The following is a 17,992-nucleotide window of genomic DNA, read 5'->3' on the forward strand; positions in this document are numbered from 1 at the left end:
GTGATTGCAACCCTGATTACTTGGTTAATAAGGTTGGTCTACCACTTCTCTACTATAAAGTTAGTATTTTTCACATCTCATCCTCTATTCCTTGAAAACAAACTACTAAATGCAACCAGTTCTCGAGAGGAAAATTAAACTTTACCTCTGGAGAAGAAGTATTACACAGTTTATTTGTAATTCTGTAAGGATTTTTATCCCTTTCCCCCATTTAATTTTTATTCAATCATTTATTAATATTGGTATAGTCTCGTGGATATTTACTTTGATCTTTGGGTTATAATCCGATTATATCATTATTTACTTTGCTGTTATTATGCTACTTTAAGCAACACACATAAAATATCAAGAACAGGGCAAAGTATATACTTTCTCAATAACAATAACATCAACCTGGATATTAGAGAAAAGAGACAAACAAAAAAATTCCCCCAAAAAAGGAGACAGAAATTAAGACGAGTTGTTAACTAATTATTAGAAGTAATATTAATGAAGCTATCATATTTTTACTTAAGGTGTTAAAATACATAGACTTGGTGAGGTTTTGAAAAATTATGCCATTATTCTTCTATTCATATTTTGATTGCCTAACAGAAAGATTTAAAGGACAAATATGATAAAGTTATTATGTAATATTTTACAATTTAAAACATTTAACTACATGGGAAGTGGGTGGCATACTTGTTAAGAACAAAAAATTTTTGAAACTGGACAATTTAGGTTCATGTCGTCATATCACAACTTTATCAAATTAACAATTGGTTTAGGCATTAGGTGAGATATTTAAACTCTTCAAGGCTTTACTTCCTCATCAATAAAATGGGAATAGCAACAATACGTACCCTTCAGAGGGTGAGTAAATGAGACAGAACATGTAACACACCAATCATAGTGCCTGGCAAGATGCAAGTACTCAAAACAACATCACTATCATTACTTGGAAATATCAAAACTTCTAAAACAGATATAGTTTAGAGATGGGATAAATGGAAACCATTTCTATACCCACACCTTGAAAGACCCTGACTGAAACTCAGTTCTCCAAAAGCAGCCCAGAACATGATGGCACCTAGAACACCTGCAAATTAAAACCAAGGCTACCAGAGCAGCAGACATGCACATACCAGATGCTTTAGTCCCAAGCAATCCCATCTTACAATTTTCTTGTTAATGACAGAAAATGAAGCGACTATATCTAACTTCATGACTCAGAGTAAGTTTATAAGCTCAAGTATCAAAAATTAAAAATAGAAATCAAAAAGACGAAATGGGTCCAAAATATTTGAATCAATTGAATCAATACCATGTTTTGGTCCTCTCCCCCAAGTCCAGAAAAACAGGTGTAATATTCCTCTCTGTACTATATGTAATTTTGAGGGTGCTCTATAAGAATTCTGGCATTATTTTGAATTGATATTCCTGGAGTGGTTTATGAACTCTAAAAATATCACATCCAGGCTCAAAAAGTTTGCCAATAGCACCTTAGGATTTTATAATTTGGGCACAAATTATAATATTTAAAGCATGTGAAAATAGATTATATTCCTAAATGTAGCACAAAAATAGATGAAACTAGGTTATTAACAATTCAGACTAGGTGAGCTTGGCACTTGAAGTTGGCCTATTGTAGCAGTGATTATAATAACCATCTCTTACAGAAAGCACAAAACTAGACTGCATTCAAATTAGGATCTTTTAATATGAAAAATAGAAGGCCTTTATCAGGTGTCAACCCCAAGAATATATGTGGCTGTTAAGAGGGACACCTGGTGGCTAAATTGGGCTCAAATTGATAAACAGAGGCCTCTCATGCTCTCCATGCTTCAGGTAAAAGCCTCACACCGGGCTGCCAAGTCTACTGCAATGGGCTCCTGCCATCTGAGCCAATCCTCATAAAGGAGTTCCTGGAATCCTATTTCAACCAAATACAACTGACATCTTCTCTGTCCAATCAGAGTTGCACAGCTATAACCTCATTTGCATCTTTACCAACCAATCAGAGTGACTCCATGCCAACCAACCAGGACAGTGCTATTTGGACCAATCAAACTGCACAGAGTTGAAGTCCTCATTTGCATAGAAATGAACCAAACAGTCTCTCTATAAGCCAGCTTTACCTCTGCCTCAGTGCAGCACCTGGTTGCATTTCCCGTTTGCAAACTGATCTGTCACATAGCCAACCTGTTCCACAGCTGAGCTGTTTCACAATTGAACTGTATCACAATTAACCTGTTTTCACTAAATAAAGTGTCCCCCTTCACCACACCCCCAATTCTGCACTTCTGTTGAAGTAGAATTGGTGTCAACAACCTTTGGTCGACCCAGGAAATGCAAACGTTTCAGAAGAATAGTCTAAGATTTAGGTCTCAGCTGGATCTCTCCTGAAGCTAATGCCCCAGAAAATTAAACACAGCTATAGGTCTCTCATAGAAAAAAACATGTGCTTTTAAAGAACTATCTTAGCCAATCCTTTGAGGTTTTAGATGGTTACTCTAAAGCTGGCAGTTATTTGGCTCATAAATAACTAAGAGACAACTTTTTTTCAAGAGCCAATTGGTCAAGTGTACTAGTCTAAAAATAAAATAGTATATTCAAATTTATCAATATGACTGGCCTTATACATGAGAAAGAATAAATGAGAAGAAGCAGAGACTAAGAAGCCAACGGATAGAGGAGAGGATGAGGAAGCACAGAAAAAGGTAAATGTACAATATCATTTTAGAATGAATGAATGAATGAATGAATGAATGAATGAATGCACGAATGAACGAACAAGCAGCTGTTTTAGGGTAGCATGGAGTATAGGTAAATTTTAATTGCTAGTATGTTGTCTGCATATCAACTGCCAAAGTTTTCTCACGCTCAACAAAAGAGGGAGTAGGCATTTTCTAGAGGTTCCTTGTGTGTGAATTAGCATTGATGACTTCATACGTGATACTGAGAATTTGCTCTCTAAACCCTATATGTTCAAATGCACTTTAAACTATAAGATGGCCGAGTGGGGGGGAGTTGTCCATAGAGGGAAAATAGAAACATTATTTATATCACAGCTTCTATATAGAAAAAATATTTCCTGTTCTAGTTTTGCTTTGATAGAACAGTATCAAATATCTCAGTAGGCTGTTGTAATACCTTTTTTTAAAAGACAAAAAAGATCATTATAATTGATTTTCATTTGAAAATGATAAATTTGAGCTATCTAAGTGTGAAAAGAAGTGAAATGTCACAAAATCCAATATGGTTCCAGGTTCTATTCTGTTTTTATAGAAAAATTAGCCTAAAAAGAAGGCATCTCAAAAGAACCATTATACTTTATTTGTCCTCTTTTAACAGGCATTCACATTTTCCATTTTCAGATAGACTCACGTTCTCAAAGAAAATGCTGTGCCCTGGAATCAACACAGCATCTTTAAATAAACAAACACACATTTCCTAAAGTGAGTTATGGAACTTGTTGGTGTAAGTGTATGTATTTCGTCTTTTAAAAGTTCACAGGTGATTCTGGTACAGAGACATGGAACCATTAAGCTCTGGGACTCAGGAACAGTACCAGTTGCTTCTTTGTCTTCCTCGTCACCCCTCTCATCCCCTGCTCACCCCATCTAGGGCTTCTCACAGTGCTTTATACATCACTTTATTATTCAAGAATTTTGTGGGAAATAATTATCAACTAGCTTTAAAATTGTTCATTTCCTTGGTCAAATAAGTCTACTTCAGAAATAAGTCTACTATTCTAAGAAAATAATCAGAGATGACAACATAAATGTCAAGCAGCAGAAAAATCACCAAATAAACACCAACTGCCCAAACAAAATCAGTACAGAATAGAACATTTTGCCAGCTATCAATATTATGAGACATAGGAAAATGCTCTTAATGTAACACAAATTAGGAAAAAAATGCAGAAAATTATATTTGTTGGATGATTCTCTCCCTGGTAATAAGGACAACCACGAGCTACCATGTTTCCCCGAAAATAAAACCGGGTCTTATATTAATTTTTGCTCCAAAAGATGCATTAGGGCTTATGTTCAAGGAATGTCATCTTGAAATATCATGCTAGGGCTTATTTTCCGATTAGGTCTTATTTTCGGGGAAACACTGTATACAGAGCTATACTCCACGGAAATCCTGAAGTTAATACACCAAATTGCCAATACTATTCATCTTCAAGATTACAAATTGCTTACCTACTTCTTTATACTTTCCATTATTTATAAATACAAAGAGCAAATAGTCATTACCAGAAAAAAGAAGTTTTAGGAATCAAAATATACTACCAAAAATGTTCATAAAAATATATTTTTTTTAAGTTAGAAGATCTCAAAACTCTTCTAAATGAAATGGGAGGAAAGATGACAAAGACATAATTAAGACAGTATCTCTTCCAACAGTGCGCATGTATCAGGGACATTGGAAAAAATATCAAACATGCCAACCAACTAAATCAAACAGAAACAATAAGCCCAGGGGGTCAGAAACATTCCAAGGTCTTTCTTTTCCTGGGAGAAGGGGACTAACAATGCCAATGAAATATGTTCTCTTATAACTTTCGTTTCCTTTCCCTAATCAGGTATGAATCCCTCTTGGAAATTAGTCAAGATCCAGTTTTCATGCTAAATCTGCCTATGTTCTTTTCTTTCCTTTTTTTTTTTGATGGGGGGAGGACAAATTTAACTTAGAAAAGCAACACCTCTCATTATCTGGGAGAAAGGAACAATGGCTTATAACTACTGCATAATGAAATAGAACGCAGACTTTACCCTTGAAACTTCATGGTAGGCTGATTCTGATAAGTGCCTCATTACATCGTTCTTGATGGAATGAATCAAACACTCTCTATGTACTCGCTGGATTCTATATTCACAGGGACACCAACTTAATAAGGATGACTAAAGAGGTGGTAAAATGATTTAAGTATTCACACTGATTGAAATACTCTTTCCCAAGATGAAATAATATTAAGCATATGTAAAAATCTCAAATGAAAATACATTTTCTAGCAAGATACTTTCTATATAAAGTGCAAACAAAATGTTCTCTAAAAGAGTTGAAAAAGGCAGTCATCCACAAAATGCTGAAAAACAGAAATGAGTAAGTGTTCCAAAGAACAATGAAAAAAGCCAAGACTCTCGTCCCTTCTACATTTCAACTCCAAATAAAAGTATGAAAAATTTAAGAAATCCAGAAGCCCGTAGAACTCTTTGTCTCTCCAAGTTTTCATCTGGCTTAGTAGCATCATAATCTGCCTACACTGTCCTCTAAACTAACAGCAGAACGAGATATTATAACTATCTTAACTTGGAAGACTCCACCTCTCATCTGAGGTTTTGAACCATAGGAGAGAGTTCAACATGGTAGCATTCTAACATACCAGAATGGAACTTTCCTGCTCAGAAGAGATTTTAATTCATTGGTGACATTATTCTAAAACTGTTTGTTTTGCTTATTCAATTTGAAAGAATAGAAATCAGTTAACCTTGTATATGAGTTATGCAAGAATGTCAACTTATTCTAACCATTAGATTAATGGATCGCAAGACTATGAACCAACCATTAGCTAATTTATTTCCATATGTTTACACTGAAAATATAAGCCACTACACACTCATAAGGATTTATAACATCTTGAAATTGTCCAGCATTGGTTAAGTGCCAACAGACTCAAAAGAAATAAATTTAATACTGATCAGCACATATGTTTACCTCTAAGCATCCTTTCTGAATACTGAAAACATGGGAAGTCTATCCATAGCAATCAATGAAGAAAAAACATAAAATACATCCAAATCGGAAAGGAAAAAGGAAAAATCCCATTATTTGCAGATGATATAATACTATATATAGAAAGCCCTAATACACACTCCACTAAAAAACTATTAGAACTAATAAATAAATTCAGTAAAGTTTCAGGATACAGAATCAGCATACAAAAATATGTTACATTTCTAAACACCAATAATAAACAACCAGAAGGAGCAATTAAGAAAACAATCGTACTTACAACTGCATCAAAAAACAAAATATCTAAGAATAAACTCTACCAAAGAGGTGAAAGACCTATACTCTGAAAACTTTAAGACACTGAAGAAAGAAACTGAATGAGATACAAATAAATGGAAAGATATACCTTGCTTGTGGATTAGAAGTAAAACTTTAAGACACTGAAGAAAGAAACTGAATGAGATACAAATAAATGGAAAGATATACCTTGCTTGTGGATTAGAAGTATTAATATTGTGAAAATATCCTTACTACCTAAAGCAATATACAGATTCAATGCAATCCCTATTAAAATACCAATGGCATTCTCCTCAAAATTAAAACAACTAATCCTAAATATATGGAAACACAAAAGAAAGAACAAAGAGGGAGATATAACACTCCCTGATACCAAACTACTACAAAGCTACAATGATCAGCACAGTATTGTAGTGGCATAAAAACAGATATATAGGTCAATGGAATAGAACAGAGAGCTCAGAAATAAATCCTCGCTTATATGGTCAATTAATTTACAACAAAAGAGGCAATGATATACAATGGGGTGAAGGCAGTCTCTTCAATACATGGTGCTAGGAAAACTGGACACATGTATGCAAAAAAAGAAAATAAAAGAAAGAAAAGAAACTGGACCCTCTTCTTATACCATATACAAAAATAAGCTCAAAATGGATTAAAGCGTTAAATGTAAGGCCTGAAACCATAAAACTCCTAGAAGAAAACATAGACAGTAAACTCTTTGACATCTATCTGTCTTAGCAATATCTTTTTGGATATGTCTCTTCAGCCAAGGGCAACAAAATAAATGGCACTAAAAAGGTATTGCACAGCAAAGGAAACCATCAACAAAATGAAAAGACAACCTACTACTGAATGGGAGAAGATATTCGCCAATGTGACAACCAAAAAGAGGTTAATATCCAAAATACATAAGGAACTCATACAATGTAATAAAAACAATCTAATTAAAAAAATAGGCTGAGGACCTGAATTGGGAGAAACGTCCCAAGAGGACATACAGATGGCCAACAGACATGAAAAAATGCTCACTATCACGATAATCAGGGAAATGCAAATTAAAACTGCAATGAGATATCACCTCATCCCAGTCTGAATGGCTATGATCAATAAATAAACAAGTGCTGTCGAGAATGTGGAGAAAAGGGAACATTTGTACAGTGCTGGAGAGATTGTAAATTAGTACAGGAACTATGGAAAACAGTAGAAAGATATCTCAAAAACATTTAAAATAGAACTGCCATATGATCCAGAAATTCCACTTCTGGTTATTTATCCAAAGAAAACAAAAATACTAATTCAAAAACATCGTATTTACCCGTTTATTGCAGCATTCCTAGTAACAGCCAAGATTTGGAAGCAACCTCGCTGTCCATCAGCAGATGAATGGATCAAGAAGATGTAACATATTCTCTCTCTCTCACATACACATAATGGAATATTATTCAGCAGTAAAAAGAACAAAATCTTGCCATTTACGACAACATGGTTGGACCTAGAGATTATGCTAAGTAAAATAACTCAGAGAAAGACAAATACCATATGATTTCACTCATATGTGAAATCTAAGAAAACCAAAACAAATGAATAAAACAAAACAGAATGAAGTCCAGAGCTATAGAGAACAAGCTGATAGTTACCAAAGGGGCAGATGGGAAATAAAGAGAAGGAAGGCAGGGAACGGGAAATAAACAAATAAAAATTTAAAAGTAAATGAAAGAAAAAGAACAGATCTTTTCATAACAACATAAAATAGAATTTAGTCAGCTATGTATATACTGTTAAAAAGCTCTCAGACTAAAATATAAGAACCCTAAAATTTAGAGAGCAATTTTAGTAAATTGATATTTGAAAAGTAAAGCCAAAAATAATTCAAAAGCCAAATTCATTACACAACACCCTTTCCGAGTATTGTATGTGAATACGATTTCATCTAGAGATATAAATGTAAATCAAGGCCTTTCCTACAGAGCATTTAGCTACATGAAATGCCACTCTAAATAGGGAAAGAGCTTGTTGAATAAGTCACCATTTTTAAAACAAATAAAATTATATTCAAGTTTGTCTCACAGCACTGATATTTATAATGTGAAAAAATGGAAAATGTATTAATGTCTAACAATAGAAGAATGATAAATAAATTAGTGTACACGCTATCAGTGGAATATTTTGCATTCATTAAAAATATTTTCTAATAAAATTCACACCAGGGGAAATCCCTATGATATGAACAAAATGTAGAAATAATCAGGATGCAAATATATAAACCCAGTATGGCTCCCAACTGTGTGTGTGTGTGTGTCTGTGTGTGTCTGTGTGTGTGTGTGTTTGTTCACTAACACTGACTGTTGCTGAGATTGGGAATTATAGATAATTTAATTTTGTTCTATTCTATTAGTGTCCCCCCCTTTTTTACATTGACAGATATGTGTTATGTGAAACAAAAAGTCAGGGTAGTGGATGTGATTCACTGGAGTGAGCACCTCAGCCCTCCTGCAGCCTGACTCCTGGCCTCCTGGCCTCCTGGCCTCCTGGCCTCCTGGCCTCCTCGCCTCCTCGCCTCCCAGCCTCCTCATGCTGCAGAGGCTGGGAGGCTGAAGTCCACTTCCCAGCTCCCCTGCAGATAAGGATCTGGATGCAAATTACATTCTGCCCATCTGGCTTCAACAGTCTGAGATTTAATGATGGTTGTGAAATAGGGAATTTTCTTAGGCTGTTGGTACTGGCAAGTACAGCTGTGAAGATGACGGAGTTTTCTGAGGCATTTCTGGGTTTAGTTCCCAGCTTCACAGGTGATAAGCAGCAAGGTGAGCACACTTGGAGACACAGCGGCAGTGTCCAAGGGGCAGATGCAGGGAGGAAGATCCCAGGTCCCCGTAATGCAACCCCTCCTTCTTCCCTGGGCAGGCCACATGTGTAGTAACCATTGTTCACAAGTTCTTGAGGCCCAGCTCAGGTCCTGCTCTCCAAGCCTTTTCAATGACTTTCTGAGAAAAATATTTTAAGTGTAAGTCCTTTTACGTTTAAAATAGCGACTGTGGTTCTGTTTGCTGCAACTAAAGCTGACTCACACATCCAAGATGTCAAATAAGTTTTTAAAAAAACTGATTACCTCAATGACTTCTGACCTACTATCCTTCAACTAAGTAAAAACCTTTTGAAAAAGTAATGAATTTTTTTTAAACCTCCAACATGACTTGTTTATGCATTTATGAATACCAGTGTAAATTAAGTCTGTTCTGAACAAACTAAATGTCATGAGGCGTATTCAGAAACTGAATTCTGCTTCTTTGGACAGTCTACTGCATAATAAAGCCTTGTACAATTTCAAGCTAATCTCAATGAGAAAATACTTTCAATAATAAAGTGTTTCAGAAGAGTGAGCCTTAGAGTTAAACCCCTAATCCAAAAAAAAAAAAATCAGACTTCAGTACACCGTTTTCTCCTTATAGATTCTTCTCACTTTAAACTTATGTATCACATAAATTGTTTTCTTACTTGAATTAGTGCAAAGAGTTTGCTGAAATGTAAAACCAAGTTAAAAGAAATATTTAAAACAAGTATTTTTGTAGATGAACAAATAAATCAAGCAAATTGCAAGCTACATTCATTTTAATATTAACATGTGATTAGTATAATTCCACATTTCTCAATATATGCTCAAAATGTGTCTTCAATATACACTGTGCTAACATTGAAAAAGGTTTATTAAATTCATTCAACAGACATTTACTGAGCATTTATTCTGATGGGGTAGGTAGGTAGATAGAAATGAGCAGAAGGAGAGACTTAGCCCGGTTAGAAAGCCCCTGGCTTCAGCTGCTACTCGGGTCACGACCCCTTGCAGCTGCCCAGCAGGATTCCAGGTGTACACATACCCTTAAGGAATGTGTTTACACGTGCCCCTAAATCAAAGAAATGCACGGCTAAATGCCAGAGGACTAGGCACCTCAGGGGGAGAAAGAGATAAGAGAAGGGAGAGGGGAAGGTACTTCTACCTACAGAAATAAAAGCCGTCATGCAACGTAAGGCGAGGCTGCTTCCCTCCCTTGGGTCAGCCCGCTCCCTGTCTCGGAGTGCACTGTCTTTAGCTAATAAACTTCTGGCTGTTTTATTCTGTACAAAATTCTGTCTCTTGACTGAATTCATTCCTTCAAGAAGATGAAGAGCTGAAGTTCAATGTCATTTCCTGGTAACAATTCTATAGGTTCAGCAGTGAAAATCACAAACATGGTTAACGGTCATTGGGTAAAAGCTTAGAAATATGACAGAAGGGAATGATAAGCGTTCTGTAGAAGTGTATGACAAGAGCCCTCACAAACAAATTGCAAAAAATTAACTAAGCAGACTAAAATAAAGTGTATACATTAGACTAAATAAGAAGGTCATGGACCAAAATAAATTAGGTCAAAGAACAAAATATTATATTCTAGACTAGACAGTACACATTGGAGGGAGACAGAACTATCAACTGAGTATTCAAAAATAAATGACCATGGAGTCCACTTTCAACTTTAAAAGTCCATAACGCTATAATTTCTTCACTGTACCTCCTGAGCCAGTATGACTATCTGCTTACATGTGTGTAAAATATCCCTGAAAGAACATGCAAAAAGCTAACAAGGGGGTTGTCCATGAACAGAAACAGAGGTAGGACAGGAGACAAGGTAGAGAGGGACTTCACACGTACACATTTCATATCAAAAGTTTTCATTTTTAATCATATGAATGCTACCTATTCCAAAATGGATAAATTTACACCATATATAGCACGAACTGTATCCGAAAATTCAAAGGCAATAAAAGATGGGAAGTTATCGGAACTTTGGTGTAGAAGTAGATAAGCAAACACACAAAGGGCCATCGTGAAGATACTAAGAAGGCACAAAGTAGAAATGGTTACCTTCCTGTCACAGGTTTTAGGGCTACCAGCAGTGTTTTGCTTGAGAAAGCCAGCTGTTGTTGACCAGCGTGTGGGATTTTTTCGTGAAGGCTCTTCAGAGGAAAAATTACTATCACTGACAGAAGTTGAGAGGCCAATTAAAGCTGGGTCACTGCTTCGTCGGACATGAAGAGGCATATCTACAAATACAAAAAAAAAAAGTGTTGTCTTGTTTTGTTTTGTTTTTTTCAAGATAACTAATGTCTGAAAACTGCATGTTAGGATAAAGGTAGTTAAATCCCAAAGATTAAAGAATACAGTAACAATTTAAGGTGACAGTGGGTCAGCATTCTAAACAGATATTCCATTATCTCCTTTAAAACACTTCATGGCAAAAGAAACATGGCCTGCGTGGGACGGCCTGCTCTGAAGTCAGACACCTGGTCGTGTATATGTGTATCGTCACACGTTATGTGTGTGCCTCTGGACAAGCCGCCTACCTAGCCTCTGTCTGTAGTCCATTCGTACACAAATAGCAATAAAACAGCACTTCTTTCATAGGGGCATTGTGAGGACTGAATCAGATAAAATGCTTAAAATAGTGCCTGACACATAGTGAGCACTCAACAGAGAGTAAAATAACCATTACTGCTGTTACTAGCCTAATATTTCTAAATAAAATGTCATATTCTAAAATATAAATTAATGTAAGCCATGAAACAAATTTCATTCAACTTTTAATCATATCTGCTGGATTAAAAATACAGAATCTAAACAGTATTTGGCTAGTCTATTAAAGAATTCTATTGAATAAATATTTCTTTTGTTCAATAAAGTATTACGAAAAATGTAAAACACAAACATATTTCATATCCTTAAGATAACAGAAATCTTGAAAGTAATACGCTAATAAGCAGGTACTATCTGGCACATACTCACATATAAAATTACATGAGAGACAGTGTTTTGGTAACTATAATCACATAAATGAGGAGTTTGCTTGCAATTGTTATAACAAAATCGATAAACTCAGGCTAACATTTCTATCAGTAGCACTAAGAACATTCTGGCAGATATAATCATTGTTACAATAGAGAAGAAACAGAGAAGAATAAAAAACATATGGGTCTATAACAGATCACAACCAAAAGCCCCACTCATCAACTGGACAAAATCACTCAAAGACATGAGACAAAACAGTTAAATTATGTTTAGCGTAATCTGTTTTCCAAAATTAGGATATAAGTTAACCATTTATTAAAAGCCTCTAAAAACAGCTTTAATGGTATACAGTAAACTCATCATTTACTCTACAGGAAACATTTCTGGAACACTAATGCATTGGTCAAGATGCAGACTCATAGATCCTTGAGATGGGAAAAACAGACTACATACATTGAATGTTGTATTTAAATCATTGTCAAGCCAATAGTCTCAAAGACGTTAAAGCAAATTAGAAATGATCAGAAGCATATGAATTATAATCATATTGCATTTAACATTTGTTTCTATGTCATGAGGATTTATAACAATAATAAAGCCTGAGTAACATTAACAGGGGAAAAATATGCTGAACATTTAATATTAATTGATGGTTACCTTAATTTGCTAGGAAAAACACATACATGAAAATTATCAAAGAATAATTTCCAATTTTTAAGTGTATGTAGAAACTTGTGACAGCCCTTACTGCTTAGAATCTGCAGCAAAAAATAAAACACACTAAGAACTACATAGTCGCTCTCAAATAGGTTCATAAAAATATACATCTAAGAATCTATGTGTGTTAATACTACAATGCTCTTACTATGAAAGAAGCTTTCTCCCAATTAGCAAAATTGTTCCCAGATTCACAAAACTCAAAATAAAGCAACAAAATGGGGAAGGGGAGAATAAAATACTTCTGGGCAATTATAATACTGCTCCTTGGACATGGGTTCTGTTACTTTTCAATTATAAGGCTGTTAATTATCTACTCGTTAAAGATCTCTCATTCTCTCTCTCTCTCCCTCTCTCTCTCTTTCTCTCTCTCTTCCTCCTCCCACCCCCGGCCCCAGGTCTAAAAGAAGCACTATTCACAAAAAGACATTTTAAAAATGGTAGACGCAATGACCAAAAAGTCTACCACAATAATAACATAACCCCATAAAACTACACTACAACCCCAAAATAAATTCAGGGACTATATAATTTCACTGAATTTCCTGAGACACAATAAAACATCTTCCTCTAGTTGTTTCTGAAATTTTTCCCAGAAGAAGTAAATTGCATACGTGATTCAGATTAGATAAATAATTAAGACCCTCATCTTCTGATGGAATGTGATCATGTGGTAATCCGTTTGTCTGAAACAGACAAAAATAATTAGCATTTTACCTTTTTGTACCTGTAACTCTCAAAACTGTTGATGCAGGAAAGAAAGGGGAAGAGAAATAAGACGGGACACAGTGGGGACTGCAGACCCTGTGGGTTGTCCCTTCTGGGCAGATGCTCGGGTAGGGCACGAGACAGCATTTACTGTGCAAACTGCAGTGCGAAGGACGCCCCAGGAGATATGCTATTAGGCAACCCTTCCCATGAGTTCCTCGCACAGTAAACTTTGTTTGCATTTTAGTGGTATCTATAAAAGAAGTTAATATAAATAGAGTCTGGACCGTTCATGTGTACCACTTTATCACCAAGTACCCCCAAGCAATTTCAGGCCCCACGTTTGCATCTCTGTCCACTGTCAAACTCAGGAAGGCATCCAAGATTTGATTACCAGGTTAATGAAAAAAGGAACAGAATTCAATTTAAAAAGTAAACTATGTGTTCTCAAAAGAATGCCAAATGGCATCGTAATGACCTTGAAATCAAGGTTTTCTTGTAGTGCAATGTGCTGAAAGAGCTGAGTTTTCACAGTACAGCATAACTAGGTCCAAAAGGCAAGACCCGGGCCACATGGCCAGAACTTGACAAATGAGAGTTGCTCAAAGGTTAGCTGCCATGTGGAATGGAAGCTTTTCGTTCTTTGTTACATTAAAATCTACTTGTCTGTGTCACACTCTGAATGGCTCTTTAACCCATGAAAAAATCTGTAACATTAGTTATTTGGAATATATTAGTAATCTGGTATGCCAGTGTTCCAAATGTTGATATAGTCCTTCATATCAGTAAATCACATATGTGACCATCACTACCAATTTCATCAGAAAAGTCATTAAACATTGGGAAGTTGTCGTGCTCATGGTGGACTATATGTTTTCCAAAAATCTAATTTTCACTAGAAAGCTTAAAGCTTATCTTTGGCTACAAATACTGTCAGTCATTTGCCATGTAGTGACAGGCTCACTTCATTCATTTTCCAGAAACGGTTCAAGATACCAAAGACTGAATAACCAGTTTATCTGTTCATCTTTCAAATAAAAATGGCATTCCATTAAAAAAAAAAAAAATGGTTACTTCAGCTTACAACTCAAACCATCACATAAAAATTTTCCTCAAGACAACCACTGATTTTCAATAGGTAGGAATATTTTATGCCCACCTCCCATTTGTCACACAAAATTTTAAATTTTGTACTCAAAGGTCAGGATTTAATAAAAGTAATCATTTTTGCTGCCTCATCAAGGACAGCAGATAAAAAGGGCTGTTTAAAAAATAAAACCTGTTAGTGTGTTGGGTGAAGAATACATTTGGTGCCACTGTCTTGATTTGTGCCAAGGGACCTGCATTTTACCCATCAGTGCCTGGGCATCACTGATGCAGATGTCACCCCGGGGAAGAACACAAAATATATTTTAGTAAGTCCACGAAAAAGAGCTTTGTCCTGTCTCCTTGAAATGCTCTCAGTGACTCCCAAGGACCCACAGACCACACAGGAAGAACCACTGAGCTAGATTTGCAATCCTGGTAAATCAGCTTACCTCTCCGGGCCTCAGTTCCTAATCTATAAAGCCAGAGGCTGCACTAATGGCGTCAGAAGAGCTTTTTCATGCTAAAATATGTGTGATGCCATGTAAGTTCATATACTCCGATACCGGCGATCACTTGCCAAATCTCATCCCAACAGCACTTACAACAATTTATGAAAAAAGATATTAAAATAAATAAATAAAAGCATTGCGAAGCCGTAGCAACCATTATCTGGTGCCTGAAAACAAGGGAAAGTATTACAAGGAACACAGGAGAAGGAAAACACATGAGAGCTACAGGTATGGTGCAGAAGTAGCCACAAAGAGCATGAGGCCTCCTGACAAGCTGAGCCTGATTTTAAAGAACGAGATCACCATAAACATCAGGACTTATCAACAAAATGAACCATGAAAACACCTAACAGGTTGCCCACCTTTCACTGTCCTGACAAAACAAAGAATGCAAATCTGTGTTGGCCTCAGACGAATCAAATGAGAATAGAGCCTTTTCCTCTATGATTTGTTCATGTTTCTGGGGCCCAGGGCCTATTTCATCATTACTAATAATCCAGTGTTATTTGTTCCTTACAGTAATTGAAAATAACAGGAGCTTCTCAATTAAGGTAATTTGGTCATTCTTATTGCAATTCCTCATCCTCAATTTTAAGAAAATTGATGCATTTAAAAACATGGCGAAACTTTCTCGCCTCATCATCTTCTGATTTATTTAATACATAGATTTTCAAAGAATATCCTCTGAAATATTAAAAAGAAAATTCAAAGATGATGATCTTCAATAATTAAGCTGCTGGCTGAACCACACAGGCACTGGTGCATTGTCACTGGGACTAGGACGATGGTGGAGACTGTTTGATGTGTGCCTGCCTTTGAAGAGCAGATAAAACAGCAATAAACTCTCATCATGAGATTTCAAACTCTCTGTGGCACTAGTGCTCTGTAAATATTGATTTGCTTCTCAAGGTAGGGTGCTTTTTCAATAAGTGGGAAATGGCAAATATAATAATGAATTAGAGTAAATACTAAAGAGGCAGATATATACATTTTTAACTGTTAAATATCCCGCCCCTACTCCTAATAAGCTCTCCCACGGCTTCTCTTCTTTTATTCTTCTGGTAATTTCTAAATTACTTAACCACTCAAGGCAATGAATAAACCTTTCCCAAGAAGACAAGCATAAACTGTCAAGATATTTAATCAAATCTAAAAATAATATGCAGTTACACGTGTTCTATTAGGACTTACGATGCAAACAGCATAATTACTCCTCATGCAAAATGAAAACCATCTCCTCAATCTTCGGGGCAATTATATATTTCCTAAAGACACATCTCACAGTGAGAAGAACCAAGTAATTAATCCACACCATGAGATAAAAACCTGTCATCGGGATTGCAAAATCGACCTTCCAATATATGTTGCCCCTTTTTTATAAAGGCACTTTACCAGTAGTATATTTCACCTCCTGAGGTAAAATCCTTGGGAGAAATTTGTGGAAGGCAAGGCAGGAAATAAGCTTTAAAAGAAACAGTGAATGACTCAGAAAGAAGGTGATGAGTTTTATCACCGTTATTAACTATTTTTTATATACAAGGAATAAACAAAAAATACTATACTTGGACGTTGCCTTAGAGATAAACTGAAATATCTCATTTACAAATGCATGCACTGAGGACCAGACAGACAGTTTAAGGGCTGGTCAAAGGTCACACTGCTCTCTGTGACCCAGCTGTTCCTGAGGTTCTTGATAACTGCCTCCATGCCCTGCAGAATTTGGAGGTGACCACACTGCTGTCCAGGAAGAACTAAAATGTGTCAGATCCACAACGTGTTTACACCTCACTAGAGATAACAGGTGATTTTCTTGGGAAGGTTGAGTTTAAAATACATTTCTAGAGAGAACAGGATGTCTTCAATGGTTCCACTGAATCTTAAACACTTATAAGGAGAGAAAAGAAAGTCATGGGGAAAATAGATATGTAGTATTCTAATGTCATATGAATGTTTCCAAAGAAAACCCAAAACTTTTCTAAGGCATATTAAAATTGTAGTACTCTCATTCTGAAACTGAAAATATAACCACTCTGATCAAAAGCCCTCCAAATACTCACATGAGTACAAGTAAAAGTGGAGAAATCTGAATAAGATTGGTGAGTATCGTATCAATGTTAATACTGCTGTTGTGACAGAATATTACAGTTTTTCCAAAATCTTACCATTGAGGGAAATATAAAAGGAATATCTGTAGTATTTCTTACAACTGCACGAGAATTCTACAATTAACTCAATTTAAAAAATAAAAATGCCTTCCAAAGAGTTAACAGAAAATCCCAGGTGAGAAATCAATGTCAAGGCTTGCAGCAATCAGGGCTTACAGCCTGTCATTAAGCTATTTCCTCTAACAGTCTTCTCATAACCTAGGCTCAGCCACTATACACACAGTGTGTCTGTCCCCTGAGTACTAGCCACTTTGACAGCTCCCTCAACATGCCCCACAGTAGGACAACTCCACGCTTGAGCAACGCTGGGAACAGGCTCCTTAGCATCGCCCTCCATCCCATCCACGCCCATCTCTATACAGTGTCCTGTGTCCTATGGGTTCTTCTCAAATGGCACCAACTCCTCAAGTTCATCACCTCCATTAGTGTCCCAGTAGCAAACAATGGCTGATTCATAAAGGGTATTTGAGTTAAGTTAAATGGAAAGACTGTTTACAAATACATGGCAGGATTAAGGAAAAGCAGCGAGAGATAAAGTTCCCATGAGGCCTTCCACCCCCAGGGCAAGGGGAGCTGTGGCTTTCCCTGCAGGGACACAGCTCCCAGCAAACCAGAGCCAGGCAAGGAGGGAGCCCAGGACCGAGGCCTGTCTTTGTGCTCTTCCCACTCCTCATCGATGTCCTGCAGGTGCATGCCCAGGCCCAGCCCAGGCAGAAGCCAGAGAGCACAGACCCTGGCTGGTAACACAGGAGACCTCGGCCCTGACCACATGGGCAGAATGGACAGTGAGTCTGGAGGAGCATAAGGAAGCCACACAGCTCAGGGTGCTAGTGGAATCCCTCTGCGCCTTTTTCCACTGCACTTTGTTTCCACCTCTAATAGCATCAGCCATTTATTTAACCGGAGAACAAGTGTTCATTCTATTCATTGTAACCTCCCTCCTTCCTTCCCTCCTTCTG

At 36.5% G+C, this 17,992-nt stretch overlaps 1 protein-coding gene across 14 annotated transcripts in view; it reads right to left on the reverse strand.

Annotated features, from left to right (window-relative positions):
- Positions 1-17,992, reverse strand: part of PARD3 (par-3 family cell polarity regulator) — a 609,985-nt gene that overhangs the window by 324,987 nt on the left and 267,006 nt on the right. For all 14 annotated transcript variants that reach the window (XM_033105853.1, XM_033105850.1, XM_033105852.1 and 11 more), the window contains one exon: positions 10,925-11,103. In XM_033105853.1, the coding sequence (XP_032961744.1) occupies positions 10,925-11,103 (179 nt within the window). The remainder of the gene's footprint in view (positions 1-10,924; positions 11,104-17,992) is intronic.

Source organism: Rhinolophus ferrumequinum, chromosome 5 (assembly GCF_004115265.2).
Source record: "Rhinolophus ferrumequinum isolate MPI-CBG mRhiFer1 chromosome 5, mRhiFer1_v1.p, whole genome shotgun sequence".
Classification (NCBI taxonomy): domain Eukaryota; kingdom Metazoa; phylum Chordata; class Mammalia; order Chiroptera; family Rhinolophidae; genus Rhinolophus; species Rhinolophus ferrumequinum.